The sequence below is a fragment of the Echinops telfairi genome, unplaced genomic scaffold (genome assembly GCF_000313985.2).
Source record: "Echinops telfairi isolate 266 unplaced genomic scaffold, ASM31398v2 ScPeMD7_3;HRSCAF=10, whole genome shotgun sequence".
NCBI lineage: Eukaryota > Metazoa > Chordata > Mammalia > Afrosoricida > Tenrecidae > Echinops > Echinops telfairi.
In genome coordinates, this window is record NW_022103899.1 from 64,771,677 (window position 1) to 64,790,873 (window position 19,197).

General features: G+C 61.8%; 2 protein-coding genes across 6 annotated transcripts; one reads left to right on the forward strand and one right to left on the reverse strand.

Moving 5' to 3' along the window:
* The first annotated feature begins 26 nt into the window (after positions 1-26).
* On the forward strand, positions 27-6,433 carry BOK (BCL2 family apoptosis regulator BOK). The gene is made up of 4 exons (XM_004701700.3): positions 27-271; positions 1,924-2,052; positions 5,484-5,647; positions 5,866-6,433. The coding sequence occupies exons 1-4, from the start codon at positions 52-54 to the stop codon at positions 5,989-5,991; spliced, it is 639 nt and encodes a 212-aa protein (XP_004701757.1). The 5' UTR covers positions 27-51; the 3' UTR covers positions 5,992-6,433.
* Positions 6,434-8,785: 2,352 nt separating this feature from the next.
* On the reverse strand, positions 8,786-16,960 carry THAP4 (THAP domain containing 4). 5 transcript variants are annotated; one of them, XM_045295721.1, is made up of 6 exons: positions 16,782-16,958; positions 12,896-13,044; positions 11,847-12,006; positions 11,365-11,474; positions 11,183-11,286; positions 8,786-9,052 (listed from the first exon to the last, which is right to left on the reverse strand). In XM_045295721.1, the coding sequence occupies exons 3-6, from the start codon at positions 11,993-11,995 to the stop codon at positions 8,933-8,935; spliced, it is 483 nt and encodes a 160-aa protein (XP_045151656.1). In that variant the 5' UTR covers positions 11,996-12,006; positions 12,896-13,044; positions 16,782-16,958; the 3' UTR covers positions 8,786-8,932. The 5 variants fall into 5 exon arrangements, with proteins under 5 accessions (XP_045151656.1, XP_045151649.1, XP_045151663.1 ...); XM_045295714.1 differs by lacking the exon at positions 16,782-16,958 and adding an exon at positions 14,692-14,912; XM_045295728.1 differs by lacking the exon at positions 12,896-13,044 and having other exon boundaries at positions 16,782-16,960.
* Positions 16,961-19,197: the final 2,237 nt, after the last annotated feature.

Here is a 19,197-nt window from a genome sequence, read left to right on the forward strand (position 1 = left end):
CGCTGAGCGCTCCTTCCCGCAGGTGCGGCGCCCCCCGCCTGCGACTCCGCCATGGAAGTGCTGCGGCGCTCCTCCGTCTTCGCCGCCGAGATCATGGACGCCTTTGACCGCTCGCCGACCGACAAGGAGCTGGTGGCCCAGGCCAAGGCGCTCGGCCGCGAGTTCGTGCACGCGCGGCTCCTGCGCGCCGGTCTGGCCTGGAGCGCGCCTGAACGCGCCGCGCCCCCGGGCGGCCGCCTGGCGGAGGTGTGCGCCGTGCTGCTGCGCCTGGGTGAGTGCCGGCCCCTGGCCACCGCGCCGGGCCCGGGTCTCTGAGAGCGCGCGGCGGAGGCCCATCCCCTGGCCTCCGGTTTTCAGGCCTTCTGGCCACAAACAATGGAGCGCTCTGGAAAGAATGAGGCGGCGGCGGTGGCCGAGCTGCTGGCGTGACCTCAGAGGGGCACTGAAGTCCTTTGTGAGACCTCGTGTCCAGTTAGCTCAGGGAACTCGGCCCTAAGCTTCTGGCGCCAGCGTCCCGCCTGGGCCACACTTTCTTGTGGGATGCAAAGTGGACAAGACCCTCGGGGACCTCTGGAGTGAGGTGGACGCCAGTGTATGCTTATTTCGGGGTAACTCCCAGCTCTGTAAGTGTCCCGTGTCCTCAGACTGCAGCAGGCCTGGGGCGTCCACCCGGGACTTTATGGTTCAAAGAGCAGGCGGAACCCGAGCTGGGCAGGGCTGTGCCGGACAGGCGTGCAGAGGGTGCACCTAGAGAGGGACTCCAGGTTCTGGGCCCAGTGCTGGCCCCGTGAGACCTTACCCCCATGAGCCCGTGGGGGCCAGTGCTGGGGGTCTTCCAGGAAGGGCTGGAGGGAGGGGGTGGAGAGCACCTGCAGGGTCCGGGGGTCAGCTAGGGGTGGGAGGTAGGGTGCACAAGGGAATTGTCAGGATGACCTGGGTCAGCTGTCGGCAGGCTGTGGGGATAGCAAGGCCCTGCTGAGCCCACCCCCACCCCCACCCCCTGCCTGCTTCTTGAGCCCAGGGGCCCTGGAATGAGGGGAAGCGGAAGCAAGGCAGGGCCTTCAGCCTTTGTCCCTACGCCCATCTCCTATTCCCAGGGTCTGGGCTCAGCCCCCCCATCCAGACGGCCAAGGGGTTCTGGGGGGGGGGGCAACTGGGACATCAGGAATTCTAGTTCAGGGGTCTGCTGCCCTCCAGTCCCTGAGTGCCTGGGCCAAGGACACAGGGAGAAACAGCGAGACATAGTTTGTGACCCCAGTGGCCAGCCTCGGGGGACGGGCCCTCAGGGCCAGTCAGGGAAATTTCCAAAGCAGCCCTTCTCCTCGGCCCTCCTGGCTCCCATTTTAATTAATCAGACACAGAGCAGCTGGCCTGTGGGAGGCGGGGGCCTCATCATTGGCTGTCCAGTGGGCAGCATGCCCATTGCTGTTGGGGGACATGTGAGGCCAGGAACCTGCTGCATGCGTGGGTGGCCTGGGCCTGTGGCTGCTTCTCTGCAGGCACCTGGAGGCCCCCAGGTTGGAACCCGCCAGGGGAGGGTGCCCTGGGGCATCGACTCAGCCTCCCTGGCTTCGCTCTGCTGCCCCCACGCCTGCGCCGCTGGGCAGCTCGGGGGTGGGGTGGGGGGGTGCTCCGTGAGTCACCCCACGCAGCCTCAGCCCACGCCGGGCTCACAAGATCCCGCTGCACCGGCCCAGCCGGCTCTCCCTGGGGGTGGGGCTTGTGCAGGACCAACTCACCAGTCCCCACAGAGGCAAACTTAGGGGCACCTCTCTGGCCCCTGTCCAGGGCTGTGATGGGGGCAGGTGAGGTCAGGCAGGGGTCAACAGAAGGGGCGTCAGGCTCTGTAGGATCAGGGCTGGGTGAAGCAGGAGCCCCAGGGGTCAGGTGGGCGTGGCCCTGTGACCCCCTGTGCCCACACAGGGGACGAGCTGGAGCACATCCGACCCAGCGTTTACCGCCATGTGGCGCGCCAGCTGAACCTGTCCCTGCAGTCCGAGACGGTGGTGACTGACGCCTTTCTGGCCGTGGCTACACACATCTTCTCTGCAGGTGGGTGGGCAGCCAACCAAGGGACAGCACCCTGGGACAGGCTTGTGGGAGTTCATCATTGTCCGTGACCAGCTGACTGAGAGCGCAGTGACTTGGGGCATCTGGGCAGCTCCCCTGGGCCCCACGTGGGTACCCGAGGTCAGGTCGGCCGGCAGCTCTTGGCTGGTCAGGGATGCTGCTGGGTGGATGCTGCTTGTGACCCCACGTGGACTCCTGACCATGTGGCTGGGCCCTGGTGGGGGAGCTTCTGAGGGTGAACCCCAGGTGGGGGTGGGGGTGGATGGGCTCCGTGGAGGATCTGAGAAGCCTGTCCAAACCTGTCTCCCCCACAAAATCTTTTTGGGTCACTGGACGCCCAGGAGGTGAGGACCAGGCGCCTGCCCCTGCCTGTAGCACTTGGCCGGCCCCTCCCCCAGCGCCATTTCGGGACACCCCTCCTTCCTGGAGCACTGGCCTGGTCAGCCAAGTGGTGATCCCCAGCTCCGTTTCATACTGAGGCTTCTGCTCAGGGTCCCCTGTAAGCCTGTCCAGACGCAGCCTGAGTCCCGGGGGTGGCAGTCTGAGAACCGCAGCCCTTATCCTCCCTGCCGGACAATGCAGGAAGGGACCAGCCAGGTGACTTCTACTTCTGCAGGGAGGGCTCAGCCTCGCCCTCCCCTCCCCCACCCTGTTACAGGGCGGGGTGGGGTAGGGGAGCCCCATCCCCATTTTCTTGCTGGTTGTGGGTCTCGTGTGGCCCAGTCTGGAAGGGGCGTGGCGGAGGTGCAGGGCCCCACTAGCTCACTGAAAGGAAGTTGAACTGGGGTCATACCCCCTTCCCGGGGGCTTGGAGTGGCCCAGCCCAAACCAGGTGCAGCAGCGGGCAGCTCAGTGAGTCCCAGGGTCTCAGTAGGAGTGTGGGGGCAGAGGGCGGGGCTAGATGCTGAGTGACAAGCATGGGCCCTGTTCCCACTCATGGGAAGCTGTTCCCACTTCTGTACTTGGGGCTTAGAGCCAATCCGAGGCCCTTGATGGGCAAGGAGTGTGGACCCTGGTCACAGGCTTGGTCCTTGCACGGCAGTCGTAGCCAGTGTCCACAGCTGAGTGGGCCGGTGGAGGGGGACGGCAGGAATACTGGGGGGAGGGGGCCTCTTCCTGGAGGATGTTCCCTGGGGGTCTGGCTGGAGAGGGAGGAATAAGTTCCTGGGAGAACAGCTGTGCCCTGGGCCTGGCCTGGGGGTGGCAGCTGGTTTATGGGCACAAGCTGGCTTTAAAAACAAGGATGAGGGGGTTCTGACCAGTGGGGGGGACAGGGAAGAGGCTGCTGCTCTGGGGTGGCCTGGTCACGGGGAAGCAGGGACCCCGTGCACTTGAGCCTGAGGCAGCACCTTGCAGCTGTATGAGCACTGCTGCTTTCTTGACCTCTCAGAGCCTACAGAGCTGAGTCATGGCCAGGGGGTAGGAGAGGGCTCCTGGGGCTCTGGGGATGAGAGGTCCCCTGTGGGCTGAGTGGTCCAGCAGGTCTCCTCTTGGCCTGTGCCCTCTGGATGGCTTGTGGTGCCACAGTGGCCACTTTGCACCCAGCACTTGGTGGCCGAGCAGCCATGGCCCCTGGACACCGTCCCTGGCTCTGCTCTCAGGGGACGGGGGCTGACATCCCTTTCGGAAGAGAAACTTTCGTATTATTAGAGTAAAGCGGTTCACCACAGAAAGAAAGGAAACAGGCAGAAATGTTTAAAGACACCAACGAAGAAGACCATCAGTTTAAAAACGGGCTGAACTGACATCCTCCCAAGAAACCTCCAAACCACCGATCACCCCACTGGTAGTTCCAAACCCAGCCACAGGCCCCCAGCGACCCTGGGTAGGGTCCCCGAGGCTGGTATCCTTCAAGGGAGCAGCCAGGAGTGATCGGTGGGTTTGAACCACGGACCTCATGGTTATTAGCCTCCTTCACTAGCCCCAGAGGGCACATCAATCCAGCATGGGCAACACTTGGCCCTCCCCAGGATGGTGATTGCCGGAAACACTGCAGGTTAATAGGTGGTGGTGAAGGGGTGCAGAGACCGGGACCTCGTGCACTGCTGGTGGGAGGGGAAGGAACAGGGACAGTGGCTGTCTGCCTGCAATCCCACTTGGAGCACATCCTGGCGGGGTTTGGGTGCTGCCTGAGGTGGGCTGCCTGATGCCTGCTCACTCAGGTTTTGTGCAGGCCCCTCCTGGCCGCTGTGGGAGAGTGGACGGGGTGCTTCCTCCCCCTGGCAGTTTTCCTGGGAAGCTTGTGGAATGAGGGGCTCCCCCGTGCCCGCCTCACCCAAGTCCCCAGCTTCACGCCACCAGTGGCTGTTTGGGAGGTTTTCGGCCTGTTGGCAGCTCAGAACTCTCCTGGCTTTTAAAGAAGCCATGGGCGCCTGGGAGAAACACATTCAGAACACAGTGCCCCCGCCGCACCGATGGGTTACAGGCCGGCGGCACCAGCAGTTTTGCCCCTCGAGAGCCCAGGCTGCGCTCTGTGCCCAGGCCTCTTCCCGAGTTTCTTTTTCTCTTTCATGTGAGAAATGCAGTGGCTTTGAAGGGTTATTTTGCTCCTTGACGTAAAACTCAACACAGCACACACAGTGACACTTACCAGCAAGCTCCTCCCCTCTCCCCGCCACTGGACTGCCTGCTCACCCCTGGGACCCTGTGGACAGACCCATTTCCTGAGTCAGGCCCATTCAAGAAAGGGGCCCTTGGACATGTGTGTGGGCATGTCTCAGCAGGGGCCAGCCCTGGTGAAGGACATCAAGCTTGGTAGCGGGTCAGTGAACTACAGGAAGTCCTTCGAGGCGATGGAAGGACACAGGGGCTACAGCAATGGGCTCGTTCAACTGTGAGGGTGGCCAGGACCAGGCAGAGTTCTGCCTCTTGTGCACGGTGTCGCTGTGAGTCAAAACCAGCTCGATGTCCCCCAGCAGCAGATGTAATGACAGACAAGGCCATCAACACGGGATGTCCCCTCATCCAATGACCAGTGTCCTTCGAAGAGACCAGAGGATAGGGCCGTGCAGATAGGCATAGATGCTGTGGCCACAAGCCAAGGACCACCTGGCCCAGGGTCCAGTGGAGAGACAAGGGAGCTGGGTCTATGGACCCCGATTGAGGAGACCGCATGTCTGGGGTACAGGCCTCCTGGTCTGTGGTGGCAACCCTGAAAGTGGACCTTGCCTCCATGATATTGATGTTTCTGGCCCCTCCGGCAGGCACTGCTGGGTGGTGGGCCAGGTGCAGTGGCAGCCCAGGGCATCTGCATAGGATTGACTGTCAAGTCCTGGCTGGAACTGTCTGCTGGCCGGCCGGCCAAGTGCACACAGGGAGGGGCCATGGGGAAGGGCCAGCACACCCAATGATTGCACTGGGGTACCTCCTCTTCCCCACCATCTGCAGATACCCAGCGGCCTCTGTTTTCACAGGCATCACGTGGGGCAAGGTGGTGTCCCTGTATGCGGTGGCTGCCGGGCTGGCTGTGGACTGCGTGCGGCAGGCTCAGCCGGCCATGGTCCACGCCCTGGTAGACTGCCTGGGGGAGTTTGTGCGCAAGAGCCTGGCGCCCTGGCTACGGAGGCGAGGCGGATGGGTGAGCGAGGTGCTGGGGAGGCTATGGGGGGTACCGGGTCCTGGTCTAGTGACACCCAGGGAGGAAGGACCCTACCTGCTGGGCCAGGTTCAGCTGCCCCCTTTCCCCGGACCATGCATCCCATCAGTGGGATTCGGGGGAGGCTTTGCTGCAGCAGGGATGGGACCACCTTCCTGAGCCCACCCCACCGGCCCCTCTGATGGCTCTCCCGCCCCCAGACTGACATCCTCCAGTGTGTGGTCAGCGCGGAGCCCAGCCTGCGTGCCCACTGGCTGGTGGCCGCACTCTGCGGCTTCGGGCGCTTCCTGAAGGCCATCTTCTTCACGCTCCTGCCTGAGAGATGAGCACCTTGATACTGGAGGAGCCCTCGGCGCTGGACCAGGAGGCACTCGCCCACCCCCAAGCCCCCTGCCTGGGAGCCCTGTGGGCATGCAGGAGGGACAGGCCCCTGCTCTGGAGCTGGGAGCACCCAGTTCCACTGCCCCCCGGAACTAGTGAGTTCTGCTTCCAGACCTGGGGGTGGGGGTGGGCGGGCTGGGGGCTGGGAAGGCACTCACCCCACTCCTGCAGGGGTCCCAGGACTGAGCTGGGCTCAGTCTCCATGGGTTGCGGGCCCTGTATGTTCAAGTGACGTGTGCACAGGCCTGGCCAGCCCAGGTTCCCCCACGCCCCACCCCAGGGTCCAGCACAACCTTAACTGGAGTGGACTGCTTGGCCGGAGTTTCAAGAGTGGGGGTGTGTCTCTGACCAGGACAGCATCCTCCCAATAAAGCCTCATGTCCCCCAGGCCGCCTCCACCTGCTTTCCTCTCTGCCCTCACATGTGGCATCTTTCTGGGTGCCCTGGCCAGCCCTTGGCACTAGCTGTATGCACTCAGCAGGCGTGTGGTGTACCGTACACCAAGCCCCAGGAACCCTGCCCCTCCCTCTGGCTTCCCCATGGCGTGGGGCTGCTCCCCTCCCTCCCACCGCCAGCACTGCCCCGTCTCCCTCGAGGAACAGGCCGTCTGGAGGGAGGGTGGCTGGGCTGGGCACAAGAGGGGCTGCAGAGCCTGAGTCCAGCATCACCAGGTCCACAGAGATGGTGGCAGCTCCCCAAGGTGGACATTCCCCTGGGAGGGGGCGGTGGGGGTGATGGGTTGAGCTGGTTTTCATAGACACACACGGGTACCTTGGTACTCCAGTTCACGCAGAAATCCCACCATCTGACGCCCCCTGGTGGGTTCTTGTGAAAATACAACCAAACGGAGGCCTGCAGGTTGATGCAGTGACCCTGGGAGGCTGGCCGCCTCATTGTCCACTGCCTGGTCCCCGCACTCCCTACCCTGGGCAGAAGCCCGACCACCACCAGTCCCATTTGGCGCTCTCTAGTTCACAGACGGGCAATCCTGTACTGTGTATCTCTTGGCTGGCCCCACGGAACGGGTCAGGTTCATGCACGTTGGCGCTGTTTCTGTGGCTGAATAGTTCCCCAGTGGCCCGTCAGCAGTTCAAAACCACCAGCCGCTCATTGGAAGACTCAGCTTTCTACTGCCATACACTTACCGTCTGAGAAGCCCCCAGGGGCAGTTCCCCGTCTGGGGCTCTAAGTGGATATCCGGTTGAGGGCTGGGCCCTGGGCCCTTCCCCCGTCATGGGCTCTGCTAGGTGTCAGCCAGCAGTCAGTGCCTGGTGGTCCAGGTGGAGGGGCAGCAGAGAGCTGCCCACTGCTACCCAGTCAGCCCTGCTTCCTGGTCACCTTAGGGGACCATGTGCCCCCGTTTCCAGAGCTGTAATCATCATGGCAGCTGACCCCCCATAGCTTCTCCTGGAAGCAGTGGAGTGCTTAGGGACTGCATCACCAGGGGCCCTGCTGCCTGCCTGACACGGCACCCACACAAGGTGGGCTCTGGTGGCTGTGGCTTTGAGCTGCAGGGTCGTTTGGCCAGTCCCGAGGGCACTGAGATGGCATGGGGCTGCTGATGCCCTGGGAAAAGGGTGAGGTGGATGAGCTCAGCTGTCCCTGCAACAAAAAGACCCCAAAGAGGCCAGGGCAGACTGCTCCCTGCGCCCCAGGGCTGCTGGCCCCCTAGAAAGGGCTAGGGGCCCGCCACAGGGCAGCCATCAGCAGGGCTCCTGGGAGTTGCTGTATGTGTCCTGGAGGAAAGCGTGCTACTGACGCTGGAACTGAGGTTTCGAGACTGAGTCACCTCCTGAGAGGGCCTGAGCCACAGCGGCCAGCCCATAGAGCCTGGTTAAGCCAGGCCACTGGCTGGGAAGGAAAGGATGCCGAGGACGCAGAGTGGGCTCTGCTTGAGAACACGGTTATGAGCCGAGGGAGAGATGAGGGGGCTTCCGGAGCCCAAGCAGTGGCACAGGCCACCATAGAACCGGCCCCAAGGCTTTGGTAGCCCCTCACGCTGTGCTTGATCTCAGGAGCCATAGCTCCCCTGCTTCTAAGATCCCTTGACTCCAACTGGACTCTGGGTGGCTGAGTCAAGTTATGACGAGCAGAGACCCTGCAGGACAGCCTGCCCCAGGCTGCTTCCAGGACCAACCCCCCCCCGGGGCCTCCACTTCCTCCTACAGCCATGGTCCCCCCAGTGCTCTTTTCCAGACCTGTGACCAGACGGGTCCCTCCACACACAGCAGGGTGGGGGCACCCAGGACAGGGTAGGTACAGCACAAAGCCAGCTGCTGGGGTTCTTGGCCTGGCTGTAGGGTCATCCGTGAGCCTCCAACAAGAGGATGATGAGTACACGGGGGTGTCTTTCAGGGGTTTCCTGCACATTTGCCCCATCTGTACGCAGGGGTCAGTGAGCTGTGGAAGGGACAGCAGGAGCCAGTGTGTGTACGCAGAGGACAGTGAGTGATGGTGGAGACCGAGTGTATAAGGGGACCTCTGATCGGGCTGTGGCATGGCTGTGATAGCTCCGTGCACAGTTTGTACAAATCAGTGCCCACTTGTGTAAAGGGGCATCTAGGCATGGGCATCAACAGAACCCAAGGAGGCTGCAGTTAAACTGTGCCCGCACCCCTAGCCCAGTACAGAGACGTGCTACAGGCTGCCCGGAGTGGAGGGCTGGGTTGGGGGAGGGGAGGGAGGAGAGGAGGTGCCCAGCCAGGCCAGCGGAGGAGGCACACGGACAGCCGCACAGCCTCAAGCCATAAAAATAAAGGCCTTTATTTGGTTTCTCCCATCACAGGAACCCGACAATGTTCTCCCGCCTCAGCACGCGGGGACACAGGATGGTCCAACTGCAGAGTCAACGGGACAATCCTCGGCCTTGCTGTGCCGGGTCAGGGGTCACGGGGTCACCTTCCTGTAGGTGACGTGAAGGTGCTGGGTCAGCGGCTGGGTGGCGGTTGCCATGGAGACGGTCTGCTCCAGTTTGCCCTCAGCAGTCAGCCTGAACCTTCGGGTGATCTGAGGAGAGACAGACCCTCAAGCTCCGCTTCACAGCCCAGACATCCCAGGCCTGCCGAGGGCCACCACCAGCCGGCAGGACAAGGGCTGTCCACACTGAGGAGGCACCTGCTCAGACCTGCCCCGCTCACTGGACACTGAGCCTGTGGTAGCATGAGTCCATCCCAATAAAGCCAGGCATGTGTCTCCCTGCCAGCTGTGGGGAGGCAACCCCACATGCCTGAGGGCTCAAGGCTCTGCTGTCACCAGGATGGGCTGGGTGAGCACGCTCAGTCAGCACCAAGTGTCCAGACTGAAGCATGGGACCCTGGATGGGTGCAGAGAGAGCCAGTCCCAGGCAGGAAGGGGGACCCTGGATGGGAGCACACAGAGCCCGCCCCAGGCAGGAAGGGCCTGGCCCGGAACAGGCGCCATCCTCACCGCCACTTCCTTAGCAAAGGAGGGGTGGGCAGAGCCGTGGTGATAGGTGCTTCCCCTAAGGGGCGGACAGGTTAGAAAGCTGTGAAGGCAGACTCTGAGCTGCAGAGGCCGAGGCTTTGAAGCCACCTGGGGAAATAGGGGGGCTTTGTGGAGCACATGACACTGATGGCTGTCCACCCTGCAATCTCAGCAGTGGATCCTCAACACCTGGTGCCGGGCCTGCTACGGGCAGAAACCAAACAGCCAGGAGAGGGTCTTGTCAAAGCCATGGAGAGCAGAGAAAGCTCCCTAGTGGCCTGGCAGCACGCTCTTTAGGGGGAAGAGCCAGTGAACGACTAACATGCAGCACAAAGTATCTGAGAAAGGAAACGTGAGGGAAGTAGGAGGGGCAACATCGAATGGTCCAGCGTCAGAAGGAAAGACGGCGATGAAGGACAGAGAGGCTACCAGAACGAGGACAAAACTCCCCCGAGGGAATGAAACGCGCATCATCTTCCAGAGGCAAGAATCTCAGAAGGGCCCCTCTGGAAAGACACACAGGAGCTGCGCCACTTACTCCTAATTCCCTGTGTCCACAGCCACACACACAGGCCACTGTTCGAGGCCCTCAGAGTGGACTGGAGCAGAGCCCCGGCGTAGCCCAGAGCAGACCACAGCACTGAGGAGGGAAACGACCTGCCGGCACAGGCAGACACTATCTGGCCACACGATGGGAGTTTTCGAATAAAAACAGAACGTGAAGAGATGAGCCAGCAGCAGTGGGCCAGCACCAGGAATGAATGAGGGGCAGTGGTGAGGGCAGGAGCCTGGGCTGGTGGTCCCAGGCAAAGGGGGGTGGGGTGGGGTGTCTGGAACAAAGGCAACGGAGAGACCACAGACTGGGAGTCGGGGAGGCTGGGCCAGGTTCTGGGAGCACCTCTGTGGGGTCTGCATGACAGCCCACCCTCAGACTGGCCCCGCAGGGCTGCCTAGCCCCCAGCACTGGAACTAGGGGGCGGGGCGAGAGCGAGGGCTCTATAGGCTGCTGCTTCTCAGGGGCCTGGGCGCACGGGCCGAGCACAGCACGGGTGGGGCCAGACTGTGGTCACAGCCCATCCTGGCCTTTCAGACGCTCAATGTTTCATTACCAAGTGGTCCAAACAGCTATTTGTACAATTGCAAACACGTGTTATGTGTGCAGGCATGTATGGACATGTGAGCACACACGGTGTGTGGGTACATGACCATGTGTATAGGTGGCTGTGAGTGTGCACGTGGAGGCGTCCTGCAGTGCATGGTTGTGTACAGGTGCTGATGTGTGTATGTGCAGATATGCATATTCACGTATGCCCCCACAAACTCTAGCCATGGCAGAGCCAAGCCTGGCTCGCAGCACCTTGGAGGCTAACAGCCAGCCTGCTGTTGCTGGGGGCTCCCAAAGCCTGTCTCCCCACACTCACATCAGGGTGTCGGGGAGGAAGGACTTCCTTAGGAAGGCCTGGCCCCAGCTCCCTTCACTCAGGGCCACGCTGACCTGCTGGGCTGAGCCAGCTGCACTTGCAGAGGCAAAGCCACCACCACCAGACCGAGCACCCTGCTCGGTTCTCTGTAACCAGGGGGAAAGCATTTGCCCAGCAGGCCCCCCAGAAGGGAGCAGCACGGCATCCGGATGGAGGGAGGGACTCAGCACGTGGATGGGGCAGGGTCTCGAGTGGAGACCAGCTAGCTCACCTGCTCCACACGGGGCTCCTTGGCGAAGGAGATCCTGGCGATGGAGTGGGAGGAGATGGACAGCTCCCGCCCGCTCACCTCGCCCTCCTCCACTTCCACGATGCCTGCAAGGAGGTAGCGTCGAGGTGGGGTTGCAGGCCCCTGGCCAACTCCCACCCCACAATCAGGGCGCAAGGGCGGACCTGTGTTCTGGGCGCTGACAAAGGCCACCTTGTTGGTGTCCGGCTGCAGGCGGATAAAGCCACACTCTCGGTGCATCGGCTTCCTGGTGTCCGGGTGGAAGGCGTTGAACCTGCACAGGATCAACAAGAGGCTCCCACCGACTCGGGGTCCCACTGCACACCACCCATCATGTGCCTTCCAGGCCCAACCCCGCCTCCCACAGGGGTGAGCACCTGGCAGGTACTCTTAAGAAGGCCAGACTCTTGGCATGCAGGAGATCCCAACACGCACTCACCCAAAACCCAGAAGCATGTGCACGCCACACACACGTCCCTGACAGACCACCTGCTCCCTCATAGCTCCCCCCACTATCTCAGAGCCCCCCTTCAGTCTTTCTCATTTAAGATCACTCTATCTGTCCTGGTGGGGCTGGCCCAGCAGGAGGGCTTCCGAGAGCCTGCAGTGGCAGGAACTGGCTGGCCACATGGGGCCAGGCACTCACGTGAAGTTCAGCATGGGCTGGCCCACGTGGGAGATGTGCGCCTCCTCCAAGTACGGGAAGGGCTGCAGTGTCGGGAAGGTGCCTGCTCCGGGCGGGTCCGACAGCCAGGTGCCCAGCATCCAGGAGAGCGGCTCCAGCACTGGGTGCATCACAGGGGGCTCTGGGGGCAGAGGTCAGGCTGTCAGAGTATAGAGGATATACTTGGCTGCCTCTGGGGGGTGGAAGCTTAGGAGCAGGGTGCAGGGAGGGGGGAAGTTATCAGGGGGCCACAAGCAGGGTGACAGAGCTCAAGAGGGGAGGAGGGGGCTCTTCAGGGGCAGGGCTGCCTGAGCTCAGTCACCACGTGGCTAAGACCAGAAGTGAGGTGGCTGCAGCGCCCCCTCCAGGCACCTGAGCCTTGTAGTACCTGAATCAGGTGTGGGGGCATGCCCAGGTGACTGTGTGTGGGCAACAGGCGTGGGCAGCTGCACACACTCCCATGGGTCAGGGTCTGTGGCAAGGACCATGGGTCTGGGGTGGGGCCACGCTCCCAGTGGGCAGACCCTCTCTTCAAGGGGCCCCATGTGCTGAGCGCTTTCCCCATGGTGCACGGCTGCCCCCTAGGGGCTCCTGGCACCACTGCAGAACGGAGGCTGGGGTGTTTCTATTGGGCCTGTCCCTCAGCCTGTTGAAAGTACAGAAGCAGGTGCCTGGAGGTAGCCAGGTAAGCATGGTGCTCAGTGAGGAAAGGTTCTGTGGGTAGCTTAAATCCACCCATCTATGCACTAGAGATAGGCGATGTATGGAAGGAGAATCACGTTCTGTCGGTGTGCGCGCATGCACACACCAAGAGTGCACCCAGCGGAGGCAGGCAGCAAGTAACTGGCCTCCAGCTGAGCCAGGCCACCAACAGAGGCCAGACCAACAGGTTTTGAATCCACCCCAGAATCAGTGTTCGAATTCCGGTGGGCCTAGAACCTGCACTGTGCAGGGCTGGACCCCATGCTCCAGGGAGCAAGCACTGGCGGAAGGTTTGAGTGTGTGCCGGACACCAGAGTGCAGTAACTCACCCGGTGCTGACAGCTCAGCTGAGGTGGTGGGCCACGTGGACCAGGGACACAGGTGCACTTAGTCATCCTGGCCTCCATGCTGAAATGACCTCGAGTATCCCTTTCACACAGCTTCTACAACATCTCTACACAGGAGGCCGAGCCCAGGTCTGCAGACACGCACGGACAGCGCACAGGGACAAGGGGGAAGCATTTACCCAGGTGGAAATGGGGCCTGGGAAGCAAGCATGAGGTGCAGTGTTGGGGCCCTGAGCAGGGCAGAGGGCCAGCTGGAACAACAGAACATGTCTGGATGTCTGAACGGACACTCCCTCCCACCAGCCCCCAACAGAAAGAAACAAAGACACCCTTCTAAAACTGGAAGCTTGGCAGTTAGACCCCAAAAGGGCCCTGCTGCACAGTGGGTCGGGAATTGGCTGCTGCCCCCACAGTGAGCTGGGACCATGTATGAAAAACCTCCCAGCCTGTGGGAAGGCCAGTTTGGGGGGATGGGCCGGTAGAGGTGGGGCAGAGGTAAGCAGGCAGTGACCAGCCACACATAGCTAACGACTACACCCAGTCCAAGGCCAGTTGAGGCCCAGGCTCCTGGATAAGTGCTGGCTGCGGCCGGAACCCTGGAGGTTTGGTCCCCACAACAGTCCTACAGGGAAACTGTCTGATACACACTCTATTACATAGCCCCGGAGGGTGTCTCATTACCACCGGGGCCACCATGCCAAGGGTGGACTGGCCAGGGTCTGGGGATGTGGGGCTGGCAGATAGCTCCTGCCCCAGGCCTCACCTCTCAAGAGGCAGACAGGGCACTGGCCCAACCGTGTTAACAACTGGCAGAGGCAAGAATAACAGGAGGCGCCCATGCAAACAGGCTCTCTGAAGGAGGCAGCCCAGAGGGCAGGCAGGTACGAGCGAGGCGAGGGTGGGCAGGGAGAGGGCAACATTGGAGATTCCGGGATGGAGGAACTGTCTCAGGATTGAGGTAGCATCAGGAGGGCAGAGTGGCGGAGCAGAGGCAGGTGGGCTGAAGTGCTGCGAGCTGCCCCACCGGCCAGGGAGGAGGAGGTGGCCTTGGTTGAGGACAGGGGAATGGTGCACGCCCCGCCAGAAGCCCTGCAGGGCCGGTGTTTTTGGCAGAACGGCGGGCAGGGGGTTGGGCAGCGCCCACTCACCGACCACGGCACTCTGTGCAGGCCATGGCCAGCCTTAGGGCAGTGCACACGGACAGACACCGGGAGGTCGCCCGATGCCCATGCCCATGGGGGGCCGACAGCAAGTGCTGACCTCTCCCCATGGGTGGGGAGGGGCTCCTCTACAGTACGAGAACATTCCAGCAACTTCCTTGTTAAACAGCAGAAGCAGGAGGCATGCGTAGCAGTGAGGGCAGCACAGGGCATCCACGGGGAGGGGGACATGTCCCAGTGGATAGAGAAAGGGGGTCCTGGGAGGGGCTCCTGTCCCTCAGCCAGGACTCCTGGCTGCTGCTGCTGAATGTTTTAACCTGAGATTTCAATGCCGGCCGGCCGTGAACACAAGGTGGCAGGGCGGGTTCACCCAGCTGCTATGATGGCATGGCACCCCACTTCCTGTCCATGCACCCAATCAGGCGATGGGCCAGGTGCCTACCCCTGCACCAAGCCCCCAGTTCATCGCCAGAGCTATTCTGAAGCAAAAGCCCCAGGCGCGAGGTGCTCACTGGTCCTTTATTCAAGCTTGCCAGTGGTAAGCTGTAGCCTGGGTCCAGCCTCCCACAAGGCACGCCGATGCCGGCCTCCTGGCCTCAGACGCAAGAACACGCTTACCCATCCCCCAGCTCGCTCCAGCCCAACACTCGCCAAGGTTCTTCAAGGTGGCTCTGCTCCGCGGAAACAAGACACCTGGGGCTAGCACCCACAGGAAGTGGGCGGGACCCACGAGAGGCATTCTGGGAGTTGTAGTTCCTCACAGAGGCTGCTAGCAGGCGAGCAGTACATGCCAGATCACAGTGGGGGTGGTGGGGCTCTAGGGTGAGGCTGGGAGCACATGAGGGTGGCCCAGGGCACTCCCTCTGAAACCCTGAGGGACTTTCCGGCTGACCCAGTAGGCCTGGGCCTGTCCAGCACCATCAGGGCACAGGAGCAGCATGTCCACCACACGCGCGCCCCCCGCCCCCCCCCTCCGCACAGGTGACTTTGGGATGGGGTACTAGTCTTTGAAGGTGACGGAGGTGCGCCCCCACTTGCCCCAGCAAAGGCTGGCACTCGGGAGGCCAGAGGACACCTGCCCAGGTGCTGACTTTCCCACAGGGGCTCAGGGAGGCCAGCCTGTGCCTGCGTCCTACAAGCTGTGGCCCATCCAACTCCACGCTGGCTCTGGCAGGAAGGGGCTGCTCAAGACAGGCGCCCTGGGGCCCCGCGGGGAGAAGAAACTCCAGAGTGGTGACCTGCTGCGCACAGGGGGTGCCCCAATGGAAGTCACCCAGGCCCCTACCCCCGCAGGTAGGTGACTGTGCTTCAAAGGTGACAAAACTCACAAGCCACTCCTGGCCTTAAAGCAGCCAACACACTTGGGATAATTAAAACACAGTGTTTCTAGAACTAGGGGAGCAGAAACGGATTGGGGTGCTGAGTTCTTCAGGAGAAAGACAGGATTACCATCCCCTCTCAGGCAGCTCAGGGGGCAGCCCCCACCCCGGGACAAAGAGCCAGAGAAAGCTTCCTGCCTACTGCAGCCCCGCCCCAGACCAGTCCATCCGGGAAGGGTTCCCAGGCAGGAAGGCTGACCTCCGGTTAGCAGCCAGTGTTTGACCCCCTGCACCACGGGGGGGGGGAGAGAAACACACACAGGGTCACACACGGGGACACAGCTCCCGCTCCAACAGGTTGCAGTGTAACCCAGCCGAGTCCAGGGCTGGAAGCCCAGACACAGCCCTGTGAGAATGGAGACAAGACAAGGTGGCAGAGGGACCCCAGCAGGCCCCTCCCTCGGTCAGGCGACCCAGCCACGACATGTGACCCTCAGCAAGTGGCTCCCCTGCCCTGGGCCCTTCCAGCAACTGTGAGGTCACATGGTGGGCGGGCTGGGGCGGGGCTCCAGACTCAAGGAGGGTGGACAGAAAGGCCTCCAGCACATGCTGGGGAAGGGGTGGGGGACAACAGTACAGCCTCCCACACAGCAGGCCTCGCAGCCCAGAAATCACAGACTGCCAGGCCACCCGCAGGTGCAGGGGACCCAGCTCAAGGGCAAGGACGACACCAGCACTCACTCTCCTGTAGCCATCACGGAAACGCCAGAGGGGCAAGGGAAGGGGAAGAGACCACAGAAAGGAGAGGCATTAACCCGAGCACCACGAACAAAGAAACGGGCCTTCTCTAAGGGCTGCTTCAAACACCGAGGGCATGGGTTCAAGGGACAGGGCAGAGGCGAGGCTGGGCCACGCGGTAACAAGGGCACAGGCTCCGTCAGTCGTGTGGATGGGGGAGGAAGGTTGGTAAGGACAGACAGTTTCCTAAGGAAGTTGCAGCCGAGAGGGAGAGGCAAGACCTGCCTGCATCCATCCCCACAGGCCCCTGCGGTGGCAGAGCCAGAGGCCCAGGGCCCAGGCGGGCTCACGAGGGGCTCTGCACATTTGTGGGAAACTTTGAAGCTCAACAGCATGGCCCACCAGCCTCATGACGGATGCCCACCCAGCACCCAGTCAGGTCCCACTGCATACAGCTGGGCGTGCTGAAGCCACGCATGCAGGCTCTGCACTTAGGCTACAAGGCACACGAGAAAGGAGAAACTCGGACAGCTGGAGCCTGGGAGAGTCGACAAGACACTTCTAAATACACACAGGCTGAGAACTTCAACGTATCTTGAGTGAAAACAGAAGAGACTCCAAAACACATGCCCCGACCACCCGGCCAAACACCTGTCAGCTGGTCTCAGGCACACCAGGCAAAGCAGGCTGAGAGCAACGGGCCCACTGGACACTCCCACAGGGGCCTTCTGCCGGCAGCAGGCAGGGGGCCTGGCCATGCCCACAGGGGACACCAATGGGCAGTAACGAGTAAGTCTGGGCTTGCGAACCACAGGCCACAGGAGTCATGTGGGACAGGGCAGCTGACATGGCCATGTGCCACTGCTGTCATCACTGCCCTGGGACAGAGGGAGCACAGGGCCAGGTGGGCGGAGTGAAGGCGGTCTGCCACCTTGTCCAGCACCACAAGTCTGGGGGGAGGCAGCGGGGTGGGGTGGGCAGGACAAATCAGCCCCGAGAGTCCTAAAGTTCAGACTTAACTTTGACCCGCAACCTTTCTTTAACTGATTCTGATACCAGCAACCCCCAACCATGGCCCCTCGCGCTGCCTGTGCTGTGGTGCATCGGGCACGTTTCCTTCCTGCCGACACGAGGATGAGGGTCCCACTAGCTGACCTTCAGCAGGGGCCATGCCGACCAAGGGACAGGCCACACTGAGAGACACCAAGGCAAGAGGTGGCGGTGATGGGCTGGCAGCCCCCACACAACGAGCCACACAGCAATGAGAGAAAACAGGTTTTTTAAAAGCAGCTACTGAATTATTAAACAAGAGAACCGTTTGAATGACACACGACAGACCCCTGCCCCACAGAGAGCATTCGTAACTCAGGCGAGGGCAGGCAGAACTCGACAGGCGAGAAGACAGAGGGCCAGGGGCAGTCTTCCTCAGGGGTCACAGGATGTGCTAAGGCTCAAGGGACACAGGCACCCATGGTGAGGGGCAAGGCCTTCTGCCCAGGTCCCTCCGAGAACTATCCTGAGACGAGCCCTAAGCCGGGGAAGCGCCTGGCCCCAGTGCCTGGTCCCGGGGACCGCCTCTTTGTCTAGGATGGCTGGCACTCCTGGGTACCTGAAAGACTTGCTCTGATTCTTCCAGCCTGGTCCTGGCTCTGGCTGCTCCCCACAGGGACTGCTCAAAGGACCGTACACACCGAATGCTCACAGCCCACTATGCAAACCAGTAGGCTGTGGCTAGACAGTGGTCAGTTCTCTGGGTAGAATATCTTAAGACAATAGACAGATAGCCACAGCGGGCAGGAGGCAAGGCCCCGGAGATCTGTGACTTGAGCCACAGGCTGCATCACTCACTCTACAACAAGAGGCCTAGAAGGATCGCAGGGACAGCAGGTGGGACAGGTGGGAGAGGCGGGCTGTCCTGTGGGGCCCAGAGGAGCTGGATAGGGAGGGGGAATGGTGTGGCCGCTGCGATGGGCTGCAGGGCACAGGAGGGGAGGCATTGGATTTGGTAAAAAGGTTGGTTGGCAGTACAGCCCCCTGACCTGTCTGGCAGACACTAGCCATGTCTGTCCAGCACTGGCACCTGAGGAGCACCCCAACTCCATGGCTGGCACTGCCACCTCCTTTCCCTCTGCTCCCCTCCACTCCAGATTCTGTCCAGGGACCAGCCCTCCACTCCAGTGGCTGAGCCCACTTGCTGACAATGCCCACTGCCAAAACCCCCTGTGGTCAGCATAGAAGCCAGCTGGGACCCAACACCCAGAGGAGGGGGTCACCAAGGGAATGCCCCAGTCCTGAAGCAGGCACCTTCTGGACGCAAGGCCACTGTGGGGTAGACAAGCCCAGCGAGGGTGCTCCAGGACCCAGGGACAAGGCTGGACACAGCTGAGCACGAACCCTGGGGCACAGCGGGCTGGCAGGCAGGGAGCACTTTCTGACTCTGAGACACAGCCACCAACCACAGGCCCGTCCCCTGGTGTGTGAGCTCCCTAACAAATACACCATTGGAGTGCGTCGTCACCCAACAATACTTAACACCTGGGCAGTCCACACAAGGGAGCTAGCGGAGAAGCAGGCAACCTATAGCCGTGTCCTGAGCTCCGGGTAAAGGACAGGCAGGCAGACAGACAGAGAGCCACAGCAAGAGGCCACCCTGCCGTCCTGAGCATGAGCCAGCGGCTGAGGGCCAAGCCTAGGTCCTGTCTCTGAGCGATAAGCAAGTGTTTTCAGCAATAGTGAAACCCTCGCAGAAACCGACATAAAAAAATCACTACACAAGCAGAGCACCGAGCCTCACAGTAAGGATCTAAAATGCTGCTCCCAGCACTGATGTGAAGCCAACCACCAGCAAGGCGCCAGAACAGGTCTGACCGGCAGGAACGCTGCTCCAGGGGCGTCCAAGGTGGCATGTCTTTAGGGGGCTGCCTGCCTCACTTTTCTCCCCAGGAATGGCAGCTGGCTTTGAACTGCTGACCTCCCAGGGCAGCTCCATACCAACTCCACCTACCTACTGGAAACTGGCGGCATCCTCTCCCAGCGCTTGGCTGGGTTGCAGCATGGGCTGGGACAG